At 37.6% G+C, this 22452-nt stretch overlaps 1 protein-coding gene across 1 annotated transcript; it reads right to left on the bottom strand.

The window, feature by feature from the left end:
* Positions 1-5969: 5969 nt before the first annotated feature.
* On the bottom strand, positions 5970-20755 carry TUBAL3 (tubulin alpha like 3). The gene is made up of 4 exons (XM_077167883.1): positions 20734-20755; positions 9066-9309; positions 8366-8518; positions 5970-7398 (listed from the first exon to the last, which is right to left on the bottom strand). Exons 1-4 carry the CDS (start codon positions 20734-20736, stop codon positions 6458-6460), a joined length of 1341 nt encoding a protein of 446 aa, XP_077023998.1. The 5' UTR covers positions 20737-20755; the 3' UTR covers positions 5970-6457.
* Between the last annotated feature and the right edge of the window lie 1697 nt (positions 20756-22452).

Below are 22452 nucleotides of genomic sequence, written 5' to 3'. Positions count from 1 at the left end.
CCTTGTAATTACAATTTTTTTTTTCTGGCATGGGCAGTCTCCAGGAATTGAACCCTGGTCTCTGGCGGCATGGCAGATGAGAACTCTGCCACTGAGCCACTGTTGCCCATCCTACAGTTTTAAAATATGTAAACTAAGTAAATAATTTACACTTGTGAGCTAAAGTAAACATCTTACCAGTTTATAGACAGTTTTGGAATACCTATAACCCATAATCACCATATTTAGAGTTTAATTTATTAGATTTTCAAAGAATTACGATATTTGGGAAGAACTTTCAGGCAATGAAAGACCTAAAAGAAAATGGAGTCTATCAAATTTATAAATGCAACCTAAAATATTTGAGAGTTTATCTAAGACTGTTAAAGAGGACCAAAAAAAATGTATATTACCTTTAAAAGAGAATATTTATATTTGCTAGACTTAAAATAAATTTGTAAGCTGAATTAAAAGCATAAGAAATCATTATGATTTTATCTTAATTTTAATAGATTAACTATACATTTTTAAAAAGAAAAGAAAACCCCTAGATGGTGTTTCGGTTTTTTTGTTTGCTTGTTTTCTTTTTTTTATTAATTAAAAAAAAATTACAGGAAAGAAACACAAACATTCCCAATATGTGTTTGCTTGTTTTGACATGCGCAAATGCACAGGTGCACACAATGTGCTCCAGAATATCGAAATCTCACATCAGTAATCAAGCCTGGTTATTTAAGCATTTCAATAGTGCCCTCCAGTGTCTGAAGAGAGAAAGAACACATGTCTATTAAAGACAAGACTTTGTGAAAGTCTAATTAAACTCCAAACCATTGTGTAGGTTAAGAAAATGGAAAAAAAAAGTTTCATCAACGAGAGATTTCATAATGCCTCTCAGTTACCTACAACCCCTGGGGTGGGAGCAAACGGATGACATGGACCAAGAGGCTTCATGGAGCAAGTGACATTTGAACTGGGCTTTGAAGTGGGGCTTAACTCACATGGTCACAGAGGGAGAGAAGAGAGAAAGGGGTGAGAATGAGGAAAGGCATACGCATGAGAGACAAATGGTCTAGTTTGAGTTAATGAATAAAAGAACAGAGGAAGACGGGATTGGAAATTTAAGTTGCCACTGGCTGGGGCAGCCTCTGAATTTCATGCACAAGAGTTCAGACCTCATGTTTAAGGCAGTGAAAATGTTTTCAGCTTTGAATAAGGGAGTGTTTTAATTTGTTAAAGCTTCCAGAATGCAATATATCAGAATCGTAATGGCTTTTAAAAAGGGAATCTATTAAGTTGCAAGTTTACAGTTCTAAAGCCATGAAAATGTCCAAACTAAGGAATCCAGAGAAAGATAACTTGATTCAGGAAAGGCCGATGGGTCCAAAACAGCTCTTTCAGCTTGGAAGTCTGCTAGCTTTCTCTCCCAGCTTCTTCAAACAGCTTTCACGGGGGCATTTTTCTTCTGCTTCTCCAAAGGTCTTTAGTTGTATGGGTACTAAAAGCTTTTTCAAAAATGTCCCCCTTAAAAGACTCCAATTAGCAACCCCACCTTGAATAGGTGGAGACATCTCCATGGAAACCACCTAATCAAAAAGTCCCATCCACAGTTGGGTAGGTTACATCTCCATAGAAACAATTTAGCCAAAAAGATGCCACCCAAGTGGGCCCAGCCTTTCCAGAACATCAGCTAGTTCCCTCTCCCTACCCCATATTATTGACAGCCCCTTCCAACGTGAAAAAGTTAGAATGGGCATAGCCCAGATATCCCGAAAGAGTGGAAGAAAGATTAAAGGTGATGGTGGAGTTATACAGAGAAGGTAGAGCTTAACAAACAAGTATAATTTGTTAATAATCATTATATTGATATTTCTTTTAGATTCTAGTATTTTAAAGGAGCTAGAAGTAATCTCCAGTATTTCAAAGGAGCTAGAAGTAAAAAGCTAAAATTGTGGAATTGTAACCCACACCGAACTCTGAAATCTGTTCTACAACTAATTGTTGTGCTGTGCTTTGAAATTTATTGCTTTTTTGTACATATGTTATTTTTCACAAAAAGAAAAAAAGTTGATTGTGATGATAAAAAAATATTTATTCCTCTAGCCTCCAATATTCTGAAGCAGCTAGAAGGAAAAATCTGAGATGATGGTATGGTATCCCATGACAAACTCTGGGATCTGTCCTGTAAATACTTGTTGAAGAGTGCTTTGAAAACTATTGCTTTTCTCTTTCTTTGCTTTGCATATATATTAGAAAATTTAAAAAGTTAAAAAAAATTAATATATCAAGCTAAAAGACATCTCCTGGGATTACACAAGAATAATCAGGTAGAATATGATAAAAGCCTTCTTACCATATATCAGAAGTAGCAAACTGCTGGTCCTCTGGGCCAAATGCAGCAGGCAGATATTTCCCCCCAATTGAATTGTTGCTACTCCTCCTTCTTCCTCCTCCTCCTCCTCTTCTAATGAACTGACTTTTTCTTTAATCAATAAACTATATTTTGTCTGGAAGAAAAAAATGCCACCCAGCAATATTGACAAGCATTAAAGATACAGGGAGAACAGAGAGTAAAATGATTCAAGCTATATCTGAGAATGTTTAGTCATGGAGTAGTAGTCAGAAGGAAAAAACAAAGGCAGTAGAGCATTTAGACAGTACAGTGGTTAAGGGGAAAGATGTGATGACCTGAGTTAGGATGGCTTCATTGAGGAGGAAAAAAAATGTATTGAATTCTGGAAGGATTATGGAAATAGAATTGATAGGATTTAATTCTACGTAAAGAACAAGAAATAGGAAACTGTCAAAGATGGTGGTGTTCATAAGTGCATGGAATCTTGAATAAGGCATGAGATTTTACTGGTTTTTCCAGGTTAATGTGATGCCCTCATAAATCCCAGAGTAATTTGGGCAATGAATAAAGAAGTATTTGCAAACTGTGGAGAAAGGAGGAAATATTCAACTTCCACATTTGGAGAATTTCTGATATTCTCAAAAGCAGTGGGGAGAACCAAATCAATAGGCTAAGCCCTCAATCTGGGGGTTTGCCCTATGAAACTTATTCCTGAAAAGGATAGGCAAAGCCTACTTGAAATTAGACCTAAGAGTCACCCCCAGAGGACCTCTTTTGTGGCTCAGATGTGGCCTCTCTCTTTCTAAGCCAATTTGGCAGGTGAACTCACTGCTCTCCCTCTTACGTGGGGCATGACTCCCAACGATGTGAAATCTCCCTGACAGTGTGTGACAGAACTCCCAGGATGAGCCAGGACACAGCATCAAAGGATTGAGAAGCCTTCTTGACCAAAAGAGGGAAGAGAGAAATGAGACAAAATAAAGTTTCAGTGACTGAGAGATTTCAAACAGAGTCAAGAGGTTATCCTGGAAGTTATTCTTAGGCATTATATAGATACCTCTTTTTAGTTCATGGTGTATTGGAGTGGCTAGAGGGGCATACCTGACACTGTTGAGGTGTGTTTCAACAGCCTAGATTTTTGATAACGATTGTATAAAGATATAACGTTTGCAATATGACTATGTGACTGTGAACACCTTGTGTCTGATGTGCCTTTTATCCAGGGTATGGACAGATGAGGAAAAAATATGGGTAAAAAAATAAATAATAGGGGGGACAAAAGATAAAGTAAATTGAGTAGATGGAAAAGCTAGTGGTCAATGAGAGGGAGGGATAAGGTGTATGATATGTATGAGTTTTTACTTTTTATTTCTTTTTCTGGAGTGATGCAAACGTTCTAAAAAATGATCATGGTGATGAATACACTACTATGTGATGGTATTGTGTATCATTGATTGTACACATGCATGGAATGTACGTGTGTGAAGATCTGTCGATAAAAACATTGGAAAAAACACAAAGAAAAAAAGAATAGTGAAGGGAGTTCTTGTGTCAGAGGAAAACGATTCAAGATGGAAGCACGGAAATGCAGGAAGAAATGAAGAGTATCAGAGAAAGTACTATGAGGTTAAATTCAAATAAATATTCACTGTTTACAACATTAATAATGGATATCTTGGGGGTTTAAAAACATAAACAGCATTAAAAGATATGGTAATATATGCCAAAGGTGGGAGGAGAATAAATGAAGTTGAAGTGCTCTATGGTCCTTTCATTGTCTGGGAAGGGGTAAAAATACTAATGCATGGTAAATGCTAATACATCAAGTTTTAAGTTTTAATTTCTAGGGTATCCCCTGAAAAAATAAGAAAAGAATGTTGAACTAACAAACTAATAAAAAGGAAATAGGAAAAATAAAGAAAAATACTTTATAAATCCAGTATTGATATAAGGTATGAAGAATCAAGTGGTATAATAAGCTGATAAAAGTTAGATCCTCAGAATCTCGCATTGGAAAGGGCCTGAGAAACAACTTTGTCCAATATAAGGATTAACATATAGAGAGATTAAGTATATATTTCAAGGTTACATAATTGTAGCAATGTCATGACATGGACTCATCTTTCCTAATATCTAGTTTAATAGTCCTTCCATGTTATTCATTACCATATTACAGCCAGGATTAAAAGAAAAAGCCCAAAGAAAGGTATCTGGATCTTAATGACCAATCCTTAGGAGACTTAATCCTAAACCTCACAAGTATGTGAAATGTTCATAATAGACACGTCATCAAATACCTTTATTTACTACTGACTAAATTGTGATTTTAAAGTGCAAACATGAAAAACATAGGTTAATTGTAAAATAGAACCCTCCCCTGAGCTAGTTGAATACTAGCATAGGATCCTTCAGGCTTTGAAGAAAGTTTGCTTCTACACCGAAAGTAAAGAGCCAGGCAGTCCACCATTTTGTCTTTGTTGGATTTGGTGAAATGTCACTAAGGTTCACTAAGCCACTCTTTTATTTGGAAAAATATATTTTTACTTTCCACCAAATGTTTGATCACCTCAAATCAGAGACAGGACAATAAGACTCAAGTTCCCATGCTTCTACTATATTGGAAATCCTGGTACACCTCAGCTCTAACAGATACCTGGTTTTGATTAGAATTCTGATATGAGGTGGTTTTAGTACCAGCATTTCCTTGGCAGAGGGCCTTGGAAATAGGGTCTGAATGGGACCCAACCAGATGCTTATAGAATTGAAAACAGCCAAAATTCAATGATTGTTGTCTAGCATACCTTTATAGACATTAATAATTATCATTTTTATCATGCTCCGGGCATTGGGAACGATGGTTTGAGTTGAAACCAGGTAAATGGTACATTGTTTGAGTGGCACTCTTGAAGCCCATACATCAGAGCAGTGCTTTTAGTATGTAAAAGAATCTCCCTGGGAATTGTTAATAATGGTGGGTCAGCTCTTGGGTCCAGATGACAAAAATAGAAGACAGCAGAATTGTATTTTGGTAAGCCTCACAATTAGGCACACAACTTGATATCCCAGCCAAGGCTTTAGGGCATACTATTTTCAGATGCCTATGAGGGTCAAAGGCATTTAGCATGTGGAAAACAAGAGAAAGCAGAAGTGGCAGGCCAAGACCGAGAGGTAAAATACTCCAGATAATTGAGGCACCTGAAAATTATGTACTGTCAGTTCAAGAGCAACATCTAAATCCAAGAGAACAAATTTCATAGGATTTAGTTCACTTTAGTTCCAACTATTAATCAAACTAATGTCCTGGTTTTGATGTACTTATAGAAACTTCTAAGCTGTTTGAAAACAGGACAATTCAGTACCAAAAAAGAATACTACGTCATACCCTCTCCCATCCTGGAAATTCCCATTAAGCGAGTCTGAAGTAAAGCCAAAGAATCTGCACATTTAAGAAGCATCTTAAGTGGTTCTGATTCAGGATTCTGCTGGCCACATTTTGAGAAACACCTCCTCAGAGACCAGAGACCTGAAAGAAATCACTTTTACCTTCTCACCTGCACGACGACAGATTCAGATTTCAGAAAGGCCCAGAAGTGTTTGGTGTTTTTGTTTGTATAAAAAGCAAACAAATCTTATGGTGCATGTTTGGAGAAAGGAAAATAACTGTACTAAAAAAATGCAAATATTCATTATTTAATCAATATAAAAATATAGACAGGGGGAAATAGCATTAATAATCAACATGTTCTGTTTTCTACCATAGGTACAGGAAAAGGAAAGCTTAAAATTTAGGATTTTGTGGTCTCTGTGTTAAAAATTATAGCATAGACTAAAGCCAGGATTTCATTTTGACAAGAAAAGTAATAATAATAAATATAGAAGTGATTTAGCAGTTTAAAGCACTACAAATCTTAGAGAGTTCACGGGTAGCTGTGCTAAATTATGCTAATATATAAGGAAGCATTTGTTCATCATTAGTACTGACTCATTTAACTTGGTGCTGGAACTCAGAGTCTTCCTGATTTTATTCCTTTTTCTTCTAATCAAAGGAACTCTACCTAACAAGTATATAATGGTTTGAAAAGGAAGCATATTTTAACTTAGCATTCATTTTCACTAGCCATGCTTGCATCAGCAAATTTGCCCCACTTCCTCATAATCCTTCTCCAGGGCTGCCAAATCTTCCCTAGCTTCTAAGAACTCCCCTTCTTCCATGCCTTCTTTAATGTACCAGTGCAGAAACGCCCGCTTGGCGTACATGAGGTCAAACTTGTGGTCCAGGCGGGCCCAGGCCTCTGCAATGGCCGTGCTGTTGCTTAGCATGCAGACGGTCCGCTGGATTTTGGCCAGGTCGCCTCCTGGCACCACAGTGGGCCGCTGATTGTTGATGCCCACCTTAAAACCGGTGGGACACCAATCTACAAACTGAACAGAGTTCCTCGACTTAATGGCTGCAATTGCTGTATTCACATCTTTAGGGACCACATCCCCTCTGTACAGTAGGCAGCATGCCATGTACCTCCCAAGCCGAGGATCACACTTGACAAGCTGGTTGGAGAAGTCAAAGCAAGCAGCAGTGATGTCTGATACAGAGAAATGCTCGTGGTAGGCTTTGTCAGCAGAGATGATGGGGGCAAAGGTTGACATGGGGAAATGTATCCTCGGATAAGGTACTAGGTTGGTCTGGAATTCAATTAGATCCACATTCAAGGGCCCTTCAAACCGGAGGGAAGCAGTAATAGAAGACACCACTTGGCCTATCAGCCTATTAATGCCAGTGTAAGAGGGGCATTTGACACCAAGCTTCTGATGGCATATGTCATAGATGGCCTCATTGTCCACCATGAAGACACAGTCTGAGTACTCAATAGTTGAATGGGTAGTGAGGATGGAGTTGTAAGGCTCCACCACAGCAGTAGAGATCCTGGGGGCTGGGTAGACAGAGAACTCCAACTTTGTCTTTCTGCTATAGTCTATCGAGAGCCGCTCCATTAAGAGAGATGTAAATCCTGATCCAGTGCCTCCTCCAAAACTTCGGAAAATCAAAAATCCCTGGAGTCCACTGCACTGTTCTGCCTGGGGGGAGGTAAATGAGATGTGAGAACTCAACCAAATACATCCAGAAGCAGCGGTAATGGAGGGATACAACAAGCTCCCTTAAAAATACTTTCAGAGGGTGGGCCATGGTGGCTCAGCAGGTAAGAGTGCTTGCCTGCCATGCCCGAGGACCTGGGTTTGATTCCTGGTGCCTGCCCATGTAAAAAAAAAAACAAAAATACTTTCAGAAAGGACTTTACCATTGTTAACTCCACAGCAAACAGATCTATTTTGCAATATACTTGGGTGGTGCTTCTGGAGTGGGGGAAGTTCCTTGGAATTTCACTATAAACAAGGAATAAATATACAACTGTCTTTCACTGCTCTCCATGAATTTATGAGTATGCGATCTCAAGCAATGCCTTTACCAATAGCAAAGAAAAGGAAAGGATTAATAAAATATTGAAGCAAAATCATTTTTCCTTCAGAGTAGATGAAGTGTCTATCACTTTATGCTCAAACTACTCTCTGCTGGTTTAAAAGGTTACCTGGGGATTGCACCAAGCACAAAAACACTTACTAGGTAAAGGACTCACCAGGCTCAGGCTCTTAAAAGGTGCATTAACTGTTGGCAAGTAAAGTAGCTAATTCCAGTAAGGAGTGCCTCCTCTAACTTTACAACTCATAATGACTATTAGAAAACAACAAGTTTTAGAGTGCTTAGCAAGCTCCAGATAACAAATAGATACTACATTAGCAGAAGCCAGGGTAGGGGGGCACACAGTAAGTGCAAAGGCTTTTTGCACCCTTCCCATATAGCAAAGCACATTCATATTCAACTTCAAGGCACTTCTCCAGCTGTGAGCATCCACCGTGAGGCTCCAAGGTGAGTGGGCTGGGTAGTGATGGGGGTGGTGGTAGGTGATATTCCAATACTTAGGAGTCCTGCTGGAGAATCAGAGGTGCCCAGGCATGGCCAGGTCTAAAAAGAAGAGAAGCCACTTGCCAACTTTCGGGTCCTCTCTAGCACAAGGTCGATGATCTCTGACCCCACGGAGTAGTGACCTCTGGCATAGTTGTTCGCAGCATCCTCCTTTCCGCTAACGAGCTGCTCTGGGTGGAAGAGTGAACAGTACTTCCCTGTCCGAATCCCATCTGCAGAGGATGCAAAGTTGTCAGTGCTCTTGCTCAGTTCGGCTCTTTAACCTTTTGCCACTCTCACACAGCCCTGTACCCTGACCCCCATTCTTTCCCGTACAAATTCAGCCTTGAATAATCATAAAATTGTATTGATCTTCCCCATGATTAGGGAGAAAAATTTAGAATAATTTTCAAGTATTCTGCTCTTTATAAATAAGTGATGCCAAGTTTTTGATTCTTGGCCAGCAGCCTCTAGCAATTAGCTCACAAATCCAGGAAAAGATGTAGTGTTCTGCTACAACAGATGTGTGTGAAAACAATTAGCAAGGTTATAATTAATTTCATCATACATAAAATGAGGACCAATGTTATCTTTCCTTTAGGCATATTTGTCATGCTAATCACCCTAAATGACCACTGAGTGATCTTCTAAAGTTGGACAAGGACTGTAGGAGCCTATTCAGACAGCGTAGTATAATCTGAAAATTCTACCCTTTGATACTTGATTTGTTTGTTTTGACTGTGGACAGTTGAGTACACTAGAATTTAAAACTTTCATTACCTATAACAGTTGGTTCCAGGTCCATGAAGAGTGCTCTGGGCACATGCTTCCCAGCTCTTGTCTCACAGAAGAAGGTATCGAAAGATATATTCCCATGCTCCATTTTTGCATTTGCCAGTTGATCCTTTGTACTATCGAGAATGATGCCATCTGGCTGGATTCCATGCTCCAAGCAATACAGTTCCCAACAAGCATTCCCAATTTGGATACCAGCTTGGCCAATGTGAATGGAAAGGCACTCCCTCTGAAATAAACCACAGTAAATTATAACTGCACAGGCCTTCTTAAGATGAACAATGTTACTCAACATGTCTGGTTAAAAGTAAAAGAAACCAAGCTAACTTAAGCCAACCAGAGATATGTATTATAAGGATAATTAAAAGTTTCTCCTGGAAACCAAAAGCCAGAGTGCTTCAGTAACAACTGAAGCCAAGGACCCAAATCCCATGAAAAGGTTTCTAACAACAGCATAAATTTAGCAACTATTGTGTACTAGGCTAAGACATGGGTTGAGATTGTATTTACTGTGAATAAATTTAACTAGTTATTTAAAAGAAAAAGAAACCAAACTCAGTGTATAACCTTGTCACATTTTAAAACCCCTTTGCAGGGGGCCGTGACTGATGCCGGATTGAGGCGGCTGGGTGCTTGGGGACGCGCACTTCATTCCCCGCCCGCCCGCCCGCCCGCGCATCGCTCGCGCTCCCCGCCCGTCGCCGCTGTGTTCCGTCGGTTCTCTCGTTAGTCCTCCCGGCTCTCCTCAGCAACCCGTCAGTGCCTCCAAACTTGCGACTCGCGGAGCGGCGTCCTTGGCGTGAAGAGACCGGAGTTGGAGTCGCCGCCTGAGTGCCTTTCATCTGAGAAGTCCAAGGTACTTTGTAGAACTTCTGCTACACAGGCTGTGCATTTTGCAGCAGATTTGTAAGAAAGCTACTGGGGGAGTGGAGACAATACAGAGCAGCTCCCGGAGCCACGACGGAGATCAAAGGGACAGCGTACCCCATCCTGGAACGGCTGACTGTCTGGGAGAACCAGCTCCGGTGAGAACACCGAGGGACGCGGGCTTTCCTGGGCGGGACGGCAAGCGGCCAGAGTCCCTCCCTTCCTCCTTCCCAGGCCAGCTGGCAGAATTGGGCAGGCGGTCCCCTCAGGCCGCGGCGGCTGGCGTCCCCACCATGTGAGGCCCCCCGGACCAACTGAAAGAGTTGGGTCAGAAATCCCCAGACTGCGGAGAATGGTGACCAGTGGGACCCTTCCAAACACGTGACTCCCCGGTCCGCCTAGGAACAGTGTACTCTCCCAGGCTGCGACAGCTGGCGCCCTTCCGCCACACTTGGCGCCCCAGGTCGACTAGGAAATTTGGTTGGGCGCTCTCACGTGCTGCGGCGGCCGGCGACCCTCCCTGCGTTCGGACCCCCGGGCTGGCTGGCACTCTTCCAAGACACTTCGGCTGCCAAACCTCCCCTACGGTGAGAGTTTTCCAGAGTTAAAGGACCCACAGCAACTTTTACTGGTGGATCCCATAGACAAACGTGTGCCACGAGTGCCACCTACTGGGCAGGATAAGAAAAACAGAACCCAGAGATTTCACAGAAAAATCTTACAACCTGTGGGGTCCAACACTCAGGGAAATCTGACTAAATGCCCAGACGCCAGCAGAAGATAATGGATCATGCTCAGAAAATTGAAAATATGGCCCAGTCAAAGGAACAAACCAATAGTTCAAATGAGATACAGGAGCTGAAACAACTAATGCTGAATATACGAACAGAAATGGAAAACCTCTTCAAAAACGAAATTGATAAATTGAAGGAGGACATGAAGAAGACATGGGCTGAACATAAAGAAGAAATAGAAAAACTGAAAAAACAAATCACAGAGTTTATGGAAGTGAAGGATGAAGTAGAAAAGATGGAAAAAACAATGGATACCTACAATGATAGATTTAAAGAGACAGAAGATAGAATTAGTGATTTGGAGGATACAACATCTGAATTCCAAAAAGAAACAGAAACTATCCGGAAAAGAATGGAAAAATTCGAACAGGGTATCAGGGAACTCAAGGACAATATGAACCGCACAAATATACGTGTTGTGGGTGTCCCAGAAGGAGAAGAGAAGGGAAAAGGAGGAGAAAAACTAATGGAAGAAATTATCACTGAAAATTTCCCAACTCTTATGAAAGACCTAAAATTACAGATCCAAGAAGTGCAGTGCACCCCACAGAGATTAGACTCAAATAGGCATTCTCCAAGACACTTACTAGTTAGAATGTCAGAGGTCAAAGAGAAAGAGAGGATCTTAAAAGCTGCGAGAGAGAAGCAATCCATCACATACAAGGGAAACCCAATAAGACTATGTGTAGATTTCTCAGCAGAAACCATGGAAGCTAGAAGACAGTGGGATGATATATTTAAGTTACTAAAAGAGAAAAACTGCCAACCAAGACTCCTATATCCAGCAAAATTGTCCTTCAAAAATGAGGGAGAAATTAAAACATTCTCAGACAAAAAGTCACTGAGAGAATTTGTGACCAAGAGACCAGCTCTGCAAGAAATACTAAAGGGAGCACTAGAGTCAGATACAAAAAGACAGAAGAGAGAGATATGGAGAAGAGTGTAGAAAGAAAGAAAGTCAGATATGATATATATAATACAAAAGACAAAATGGTAGAGGAAAATATTATCCAAACAGTAATAACTATAAATGTTAACGGACTGAATTCCCCAATCAAAAGACATAGACTGGCAGAATGGATTAAAAAACAGGATCCTTCTATATGCTGTCTACAGGAAACACATCTTAGACCCAAAGATAAACATAGGTTGAAAGTGAAAGGTTGGGAAAAGATATTTCACGCAAATAACAACCAGAAAAGAGCAGGAGTGGCTATACTAATATCCAACAAATTAGACTTCAAATGTAAAACAGTTAAAAGAGACAAAGAAGGACACTATCTACTAATAAAAGGAACAATTAAACAAGAAGACATAACAATCATAAATATTTACGCACCGAACCAGAATGCCCCAAAATACGTGAGGAATACACTGCAAACACTGAAAAGGGAAATAGACTCATATACCATAATAGTTGGAGACTTCAATTCACCACTCTCATCAATGGACAGAATATCTAGACAGAGGATCAATAAAGAAATAGAGAATCTGAATATTACTATAAACGAGCTAGACTTAACAGACATTTATAGGACATTACATCCCACAACAGCAGGATACACCTTTTTTTCAAGTGCTCATGGATCATTCTCAAAGATAGACCATATGCTGGGACACAAAGCAAGTCTTAACAAATTTAAAAATATTGAAATCATACACAACACTTTCTCGGATCATAAAGGAATGAAGTTGGAAATCAATAATAGGCGGAGTGCCAGAAAATTCACAAATACATGGAGGCTCAACAACACACTTTTAAACAATGAGTGGGTCAAAGAAGAAATTGCAAGAGAAATTAGTAAATACCTAGAGGCGAATGAAAATGAAAACACAACATAACAAAACTTATGGGACGCAGCAAAGGCAGTGCTAAGAGGGAAATTTATTGCCCTAAATGCCTTTATCAGAAAAGAAGAAAAGGCAAAAATGCAGGAATTAACTGTCCACTTGGAAGAACTGGAGAAAGAACAGCAAACTTATCCCAAAGCAAGCAAAAGGAAAGAAATAACAAAGATTAGAGCAGAAATAAATGAAATTGAAAACATGAAAGCAATAGAGAAAATCAATAAGACCAGAAGTTGGTTCTATGAGAAAATCAATAAGATTGATGGGCCCTTAGCAAGATTGACAAAAAGAAGAAGAGAGAGGATGCAAATAAATAAGATCAGAAATGGAAGAGGAGACATAACTACTGACCTCACAGAAATAAAGGAGGTAATAACAGGATACTATGAACAACTTTATGCTAATAAATACAACAATTTAGATGAAATGGACAGGTTCCTGGAAAGACATGAACAACTAACTTTGACTCAAGAAGAAATAGATGACCTCAACAAACCAATCACAAGTAAAGAGATTGAATTAGTCATTCAAAAGCTCCCTAAAAAGAAAAGTCCAGGACCAGACGGATTCACATGTGAATTCTATCAAACATTCCAGAAGGAATTAGTACCAACTCTCCTCAATCTCTTCACAATAATCGAAGTGGAGGGAAAACTACCTAATTGATTCTGTGAAGTCAACATCACCCTCATACCAAAACCAGGCAAAGATATTACAAAAAAAGAAAACTACAGACCAATCTCTCTAATGAATATAAATGAAAAAATCCTCAATAAAATTCTAGCAAATCGTATCCAACAACACATTAAAAGAATTATACATCATGACCAAGTAGGATTCATCCCAGGTATGCAAGGATGGTTCAACATAAGAAAATCAATTAATGTAATACACCACATCAACAAATCAAAGCAGAAAAATCACATGATCATCTCAATTGATGCAGAGAAGGCATTTGACAAGATTCAACATCCTTTCCTGTTGAAAACACTTCAAAAGATAGGAATACAAGGGAACTTCCTTAAAATGATAGAGGGAATATATGAAAAACCCACAGCTAATATCATCCTCAATGGGGAAAAATTGAAAACTTTACTCCTAAGATCAGGAACAAGACAAGGATGTCCACTATCTCCACTATTATTCAACATTGTGTTAGAAGTTCTAGCCAAAGCAATTAGACAAGAAAAAGAAATACAAGGTATCAAAATTGGAAAGGAAGAAGTAAAACTATCACTGTTTGCAGACGATATGATACTATACGTCGAAAACCCGGAAAAATCCACAACAAAACTACTAGAGCTAATAAATGAGTACAGCAAAGTAGCAGGCTACAAGATCAACATTCAAAAATCTGTAGCTTTTCTATACACTAGTAATGAACAAGCTGAGGGGGAAATCAAGAAACGAATCCCATTTACAATCGCAACTAAAAGAATAAAATACCTAGGAATAAATTTAACCAAAGAGACAAAAAACCTATATAAAGAAAACTACAAAAAACTGCTAAAAGAAATCACAGAAGACCTAAATAGATGGAAGGGCATACCGTGTTCATGGATTGGAAGACTAAATATAATTAAGATGTCAATCCTACCTAAATTGATTTACAGATTCAATGCAATACCAATCAAAATCCCAACAACTTATTTTTCAGAATTAGAAAAACCAATAAGCAAATTTATCTGGAAGGGCAGGGTGCCCCGAATTGCTAAAAACATCTTGAGGAAAAAAAACAAAGCTGGAGGTCTCGCGATGCCTGACTTTAAGGCATATTATGAAGCCACAGTGGTCAAAACAGCATGGTATTGGCATAAAGATAGATATATCGACCAATGGAATCGAATAGAGTGCTCAGATATAGACCCTCTCATCTATGGACATTTGATCTTTGATAAGGCAGTCAAGCCAACTCACCTGGGACAGAACAGTCTCTTCAATAAATGGTGCCTAGAGAACTGGATATCCATATGCAAAAGAATAAAAGAAGACCCATCTCTCACACCCTATACAAAAGTTAACTCAAAATGGATCAAAGATCTAAACATTAGGTCTAAGACCATAAAACAGATAGAGGAAAATGTTGGGAGATATCTTATGGATCTTACAACTGGAGGTGGTTTTATGGACCTTAAACCTAAAGCAAGAGCACTGAAGAAGGAAATAAATAAATGGGAACTCCTCAAAATTAAACACTTTTGTGCATCAAAGAACTTCATCAAGAAAGTAGAAAGACAGCCTTCACAATGGGAGACAATATTTGGAAATGATATATCAGATAAAGGTCTAGTATCCAAAATTTATAAAGAGATTGTTCATCTCAACAACAAAAAGACAGCCAACCCAATTACAAAATGGGAAAAAGACTTGAACAGACACCTATCAGAAGAGGAAATACAAATGGCCAAAAGGCACATGAAGAGATGCTCAATGTCCCTGGCCATTAGAGAAATGCAAATCAAAACCACAATGAGATATCATCTCACACCCACCAGAATGGCCATTATCAACAAAACAGAAAATGACAAGTGCTGGAGAGGATGCGGTGAAAGAGGCACACTTATCCACTGTTGGTGGGAATGTCAAATGGTGCAACCACTGTGGAAGGCAGTTTGGCGGTTCCTCAAAAAGCTGAATATAGAATTGCCATACGACCCAGCAATACCATTGCTGGGAATATACTCAAAGGACTTAAGGGCAAAGACACAAACGGACATTTGCACACCAATGTTTATAGCAGCGTTATTTACAATTGCAAAGAGATGGAAACAGCCGAAATCCCCATCAACAGAAGAGTGGCTAAACAAACTGTGGTATATACATACGATGGAATACTATGCAGCTTTAAGACAGGATAAACTTATGAAGCATGTAATAACATGGATGGACCTAGAGAACATTATGCTGAGTGAGTCTAGCCAAAAACTAAAGGACAAATACTGTATGGTCCCACTGATGTGAACAGACATTCGAGAATAAATTTGGAATATGTCCTTGATAACAGAGTCTAGCAGGAGGTAGAAACAGGGTAAGATAATGGCCAATTGGAGTTGAAGGGATACAGACGGTGTAACAGGACTAGAAACAAAAACTCAAAAATGGACAGCACAATAATACCTAATCGTAAAGTAATCATGTTAAAACACTGAATGAAGCTGCATCTGAGCTATAGGTTTTTGTTTTGTTTTGTTTTGTTTTGATTTTACTATTATTACTTTTATTTTTTTCTCTATATTAACATTCTATATCTTTTTCGGTTATGTTGCTAGTTCTTCTAAACCAATGCATATGTACTAAGAAATGATGATCATGCATCTATGTGATGATGTTAAGAATTAATGATTGCATATGTAGAATGATATGATCTCTAAATGTTGGGTTAATTTCTTTTTTTCCGTTAATTAAAAAAAAAAAGATAAGGGATAATTGGAGCTGAAGGGATACAGACTGTACAACGGGACTGGATATAAAAACTCAGAAATGGACAGCACAATACTACCCAATTGTAATGCAATTATGTTAAAACACTGAATGAAGCTGCATGTGAGGTATAGGTTTTTTGTTTTTTGTTTTTTTTTTCTTTCTATTATTGTTTTAATTCTTATTCTGTTGTCTTTTTATTTCTTTTTCTAAATCGATGCAAACGTACTAAGAAATGATGAATATGCAACTATGTGATGTTATTAAGAATTACTGATTGTACATGTAGATTGGAATGATTTCTAATTGTTTTGTTAATTCTTTTTTTAATTAATAAAGAAAAAAAAAGTTAACTCAAAATGGATCAAAGATCTAAACATTAGGTTTAAGACCATAAAACAGTTAGAGGAAAATGTAGGGAGATATCTTATGAATCTTACAACTGGAGGTGGTTTTATGGACCTTAAACCTAAAGCAAGAGCACTGAAGAAAGAGAAATAAATGGGAGCTCCTCAAAATTAAACACTTTTGTGCATCAAAGAACTTCATCAAGAAAGTAGAAAGACAGCCTACACAATGGGAGATAATATTTGGAAATGACATATCAGATAAAGGTCTAGTATCCAGAATCTATAAAGAGATTGTTCAACTCAACAACAAAAAGACAGCCAACCCAATTACAAAATGGGAAAAAGACTTGAACAGACACCTACCAGAAGAGGAAATACGGATGGCCAAGAGGCACATGAAGAAATGCTCAATGTCCCTGGCCATTAGAGAAATGCAAATCAAAACCACAATGAGATATCATCTCACACCCACCAGAATGGCCATTATCAACAAAACAGAAAATGACAAGTGCTGGAGAGGATGCGGTGAAAGAGGCACACTTATCCACTGTTGGTGGGAATGTCAAATGGTGCAACCACTGTGGAAGGCAGTTTGGCGGTTCCTCAAAAAGCTGAATATAGAATTGCCATACGACCCAGCAATACCATTGCTGGGTATCTACTCAAAGGACTTAAGGGCAAAGACACAAATGGACATATGCACACCAATGTTTATAGCAGCGTTATTTACAATTGCAAAGAGATGGAAACAGCCAAAATGTCCATCAACAGAAGAATGGCTAAATAAACTGTGGTATATACATACGATGGAATATTATGCAGCTTTAAGACAAGATAAACTTATGAAGCATGTAATAACATGGATGGACCTAGAGAATATTATGCTGAGTGAGTCCAGCCAAAAACTAAAGGACAAATACTGTATGGTCCCACTGATGTGAACGGACATTTGAGAATAAACTTGAAATATGTCATTGGTAACAGAGTCCAGCAGGAGTTAGAAACAGGGTAAGATAATGGGTAATTGGAGCGGAAGGGATACAGACTGTGCAACAGGACTAGATACAAAAACTCAAAAATGGACAGCACAATAATACCTAATTGTAAAGTAATCATGTTAAAACACTGAATGAAGCTGCATCTGAGCTATAGGGTTTTTTGTTGTTGTTTTTTACTATTATTACTACTTTTATTTCTTTTTTCTATATTAACATTTTATATCTTTTTCTGCTGTGCTGCTAGTTCCTCTAAACCGATGCAAATGTACTAAGAAACGATGATCATGCATCTATGTGATGATGTTAAGAATTACTGAGTGCATATGTAGAACGGTATGATTTCTAAATGTTGTGTTAATTTCTTTTTTTTTCTTTTTTTCTTTCTTTCCGTTAATAAAAAAAAAAATTAAAAAAAATTAAAAAAATAAAATAAAAAAACCCCTTTGCAGATAAATTTGAAATATTACCTTTTCATGCCTTAAGATTTTATATTTACTATTCATTTGTTCTCTGAATAGGGAAGGATATTCTAAGCTTAAAACTAACAGAAAATTTACCAGGGGAAAAAGCAATAGACTTAACAACCTAAAAATGTAACACTTTTATAGCACAACAAACAAAAAACTGGCCTAAGTTTTCCAACAAGCATGCTAAAAGACTATATATAAATCAATTTTTACATACATCAGTTTTTAAAGAAACATTTGAAACACCCATTAGATATACAGGCAAACAACATAAACAAATGAGTTTCAAAAGGGAGAAATAATCTAAAATGCAAAATTTAGACACAGTGGCATTAAGGCGTGATTATAAGAGTGAAAAACAAGAACCAACTTACTTAACCATTTACCTATTGCTAGGCATTTAAAAGATGGTACATCAGTACAATGGAGAGTTATGCAGCCCTTAAATGCTTAGAAAAAAATTTATGAACTGGAGAATGTTTATGATAAAATATTAAGTAAAAAATCATAACTATATATAGAATATGATATTAAATACATTTAGAAATAGCCATACGAAAAAGCTCAAAGAAAATGTATCAAAATATTAACTCGTTATAGCTGGGTGGCAAATGATTTTGTTTTTATGGTTAGATTTTACTTGATTTCCTCCACCCTCATCAGCCCATATCTCTTACCCCATGAAATACCCAGGAGTATAGATTTCACTTTCAAATCAACATTCACTTTTTTTTTAAGGACAAATAACTTTCTTTGGTAATTTGAAACATATACAAGTATCTACTCCTCTAAGAAGGAGAAACAAAAAGCTAAATCTTAAAAAGTCTAAAGTGGCAGTGATGGTTGATTTTAATAATAATGTATTTTGCTTGCCAGTAGCCATGGAACACGTCTACATAGTGTGAGGCACCTGTGTTTTGTAGCATCAGGGCCCTTCAGCTTATTGGACCTCATAAGCTGACAGGCTACCCCACACTCTTCCATGGCTGCACTGGCCCAAGGTCTGAGATTCAACTACACTAAGACCTCAGATCTCCTTGGTCATCCCCTGGCCTGCAGCCTCCTCACACGAGGGAGGGAGAGTGTCCTGGCTGATTCACACCCCTGCAATTTGACTTGGACTCTGTTCATTCTCAGCTGTATCAAACCCTTGTACTTTGTCCCCTTGACTCATAAGGAACCCTCTTTGCTATATGAGAAACTCAAAATCACTACTTAATAAGTAGAATTTCCATTTGGCGCCTTCTGTGCATAACTATCAGTTTCGTGTGTCAAAGGCTGTGAACGTCATTTAAGAAGCATTTCACTTAGCACCAACCAATATTTGAACCTCCCTCTGGTACATAAAAATCAAAACAACACAGTCCATTATAAACAGGCTTTTGACAGCCTTATCTGCAATGCAAACTTTTCATTCCTCTCCCCTCTGCCTGGACTTAAAATAGTCTGAAAACATCATCTGCTGTGATCAAATCAAAACGTAGTTCCCCAGATTCAGGTAAAACCAAAAAAAATTGTGTTTCTATACCATGATATTTTCTCAATCTAAAAAGTTTACATGTAGATTTCTTTCACCAGCTCCCTTCCTTAGCTGTTTATAACCAAGTCCTGGATTCCACTGATAAGTGGAATTGGTATTTACTCACAATATTCACAAGAAAAATAATCCTCAACATGATTATTGTCCTTCAGAAGGTCTGTATTCAAGTGGTTCAGACATTAGAATGAGACCATTCTTTTTTAACTCACCAGGAGTAAATAGCAGTAAGGACCGACTTTGCCCTTCTTGGTTTTAGAAGTAGCTGGGTTTATAGCATAGCTGTGCCCAAGGGGATTCAAGGCTCACTTTACTTTATTCATCTCCTAGCTTCTCCCTCCTTTTCAAACTATCTATTAAAATACTAGTCACACTATAATATAAAATCATAAAATGTCAACTGAATGTCAATATTCATAAGTCACAGCACATTAATCAACATCATTTAAAAGCTTATTTAGATTCCTAGAAAAGTGAAATTTTTTAATTAAACTTTTACTTTGAGATAATAATAGATTCACATGCAGTTGTAAGAAACAATACAGAGAGCTCACTTGTGTCCTCTTACATTTTCCCCATGGTAACATCTTGCAAAACTATATGGTATATCACACCCAGAATATTGACATTAATACAGTCAAGATACAGAACATTTACATTATCACAAAGATCCTTCATGTTGGAAGGCAAAATTTTTAAAAGTAAAACAGTATTGAATATACTTAAAATGCACAAAGATGTGAGAAGATCAAAGCTGAAAAAGCAGTGAGAAAGCTTGCTTCCATTTAAGAACTAAAAATACTAAGATACTAAAGATTATGTGGCTTGCACATAGGATATTAAAAGGGGAAATGGATCTTAAAAGGTGGCCTCGGAATAGAACTATTGTAGGTAATTATATATATTATCATACCCAAAGAGCTAGGCTCAATAGAGGACAAAGATTATCTGCGCACTTTAACCTGCCTCGCGTTTATGAGCTTAGCAATGGAAACGTGGGTCTGAAGTCTCCCGAAATTCTAAGAGCATAACTAGAAGTGAAACAATCGATTTGTACAGAGAATAAGTACAGCAGGTCTAAAAGAAATGTAAAAACTAAAGGAAGGAAATGTTCTCTCTTCAATGACTCAATTAAAGGAAGAAAATGACTCAAATCAACTAAGCTTTACGTTAAAAGAAGCAAAACTACAGATGAATCAATTAGAGCTCACCCAATTTGCTTCAAACTTACATGGATGTTGAAAGAAACAAACGTCTCTAAAACACTCTCCTCTCCTATTAAGAGTTCATTAAATTGTTTGCGGGGGGAAAGGGTCAAATATGATTAAAATTTGCCGCGAGTCAACAATTTGCAAGTATGGTAGCCACTTACCATGCTGGACTCGGCACTCTCACTGCCCTGTGGAAATGATTAAGGAGTGCTTCCACGGAAACTTTATCATAGGGCCAGGAAATGACTCCACCTGAGGTTTTTCTTCACTTAAAGCAGTACAACCTCCAGTCTCAAAGTAGCTAGCTGTCTTGAGCCTAAACCTGTGAAAAAGTTTCTGCACGACTACAGATAAATCAGTTAGAGCTTATGTAAATCTGCTTCCAATTTATCCCTATACTGAAAAAGATAAATATCTTTGAAAACTCCTCCTCTGGTATAAGAACTTATTAAGCATGGTTTGGTGGGAAAAAGGAGAGAGTATGAGTAAAATTTACGGCAACATGAAATCATGTTTTTCTATTATATGAGTACAAAAAAAAGTATTATCTTCTCCTTAAGTAATTTTCAAACAATTCCCAAATGCAATTGAGTAAACCAAGCAAGTGTCCTTTTTACCTCTGCCTCATGTACCTCTACCACTACCACCTTCAAATATGTGGAGGTTTTTGTGGGTTTTGCTGTTATTTTTTATTAATTACATTAAGATCAGAGAATGTAATCCATATGATTTCTCTCCTTATATGTTTGTTAAGACTTCCTCTTTATCCTGCTATATGGTCAACTTTTAGAAATGTTCCATGAATGCTTTAAAAGAATGTGTATTCTGCAATTGTTGTATACAGTGTTTTATATATACATATATATATATATATATTTGACCATTAGGTCAAATTGACTCATTGTATGGTCCAAATTTTGTGTATCAATTATTGGTAAAGGTATGTTAAAATTTTCCATTGATTGTGGACTTTTCTATTTCTCTTGATCTCAATTTTTGCTTTATATATTTTGAGTCTATTTTATTAAAAGCATATAAAAAAGTTTTATTTTTCAGGGAAATGAACGTTTTATCTTTTCAAAATGGCTCTTTATCTCTACAAATTATTTTTGCTCCAAAGTATTATAAAATATTAATATTGCTGCACTAATACAGTCTTCTTATGGTTAAGGTGTAATAGGTCTCTTTTCCCATCTTTTTACATTCCTAGAAACTTAAAAATCATTCAGTATTTTTAGGCTTTGGATGTGTTACTTGTGAACAGAAGATTATTGGCGGGTTTTTTTTTTTTACTATGTTTATATTTTAATTGAGAATTTAGTCCATTACATTTAATGCAACTACTTGGTTTTAGATATACTACCTTATTTTGTGCTTCCATTTGTCCCATATTCTAGATTATCTTTTCTCTCCTTTCTGGTCTTCTTTTGAATTGATGAATACTTTTTTAACATGATAATTTTATTATTTATTAATCAAAAAAGATTTTTATTACTCAGGAATCTTAGTTTGTAACATCTCTTCCTCACAACTTTTAGGAAATGAAGACATATATCATGGTTGCTAATTCAGCCAACTAATTGTGATGTGCTACACAGGTCTGGGATAAAAACTTACCAAGAGTAACACAAATGGCACACATTGAGCATCTGTAAGGCCATAGAAATACTGCAATAGCTCCTTAAAAGTAGGTTTGTGTTTTTTTTTGCATGAGCAGGCACCTGGCATCGAACCCAGCTCTCCGGCATGACAGGCGAGAACGCTGCCTGCTGGGCCACCATGGCCTGCCCAAAAGTAGGTTTTGACTAGCTGTTTATACATAATCTAGCAATTAATCTAATAAAAAGTAAACTGAGTAATACAGTTAAAAATGGCTTTAT

Source organism: Tamandua tetradactyla, chromosome 7 (genome assembly GCF_023851605.1).
Source record: "Tamandua tetradactyla isolate mTamTet1 chromosome 7, mTamTet1.pri, whole genome shotgun sequence".
Lineage (NCBI taxonomy): Eukaryota > Metazoa > Chordata > Mammalia > Pilosa > Myrmecophagidae > Tamandua > Tamandua tetradactyla.
This window is presented reverse-complemented; position numbering and strand designations above follow the sequence as displayed.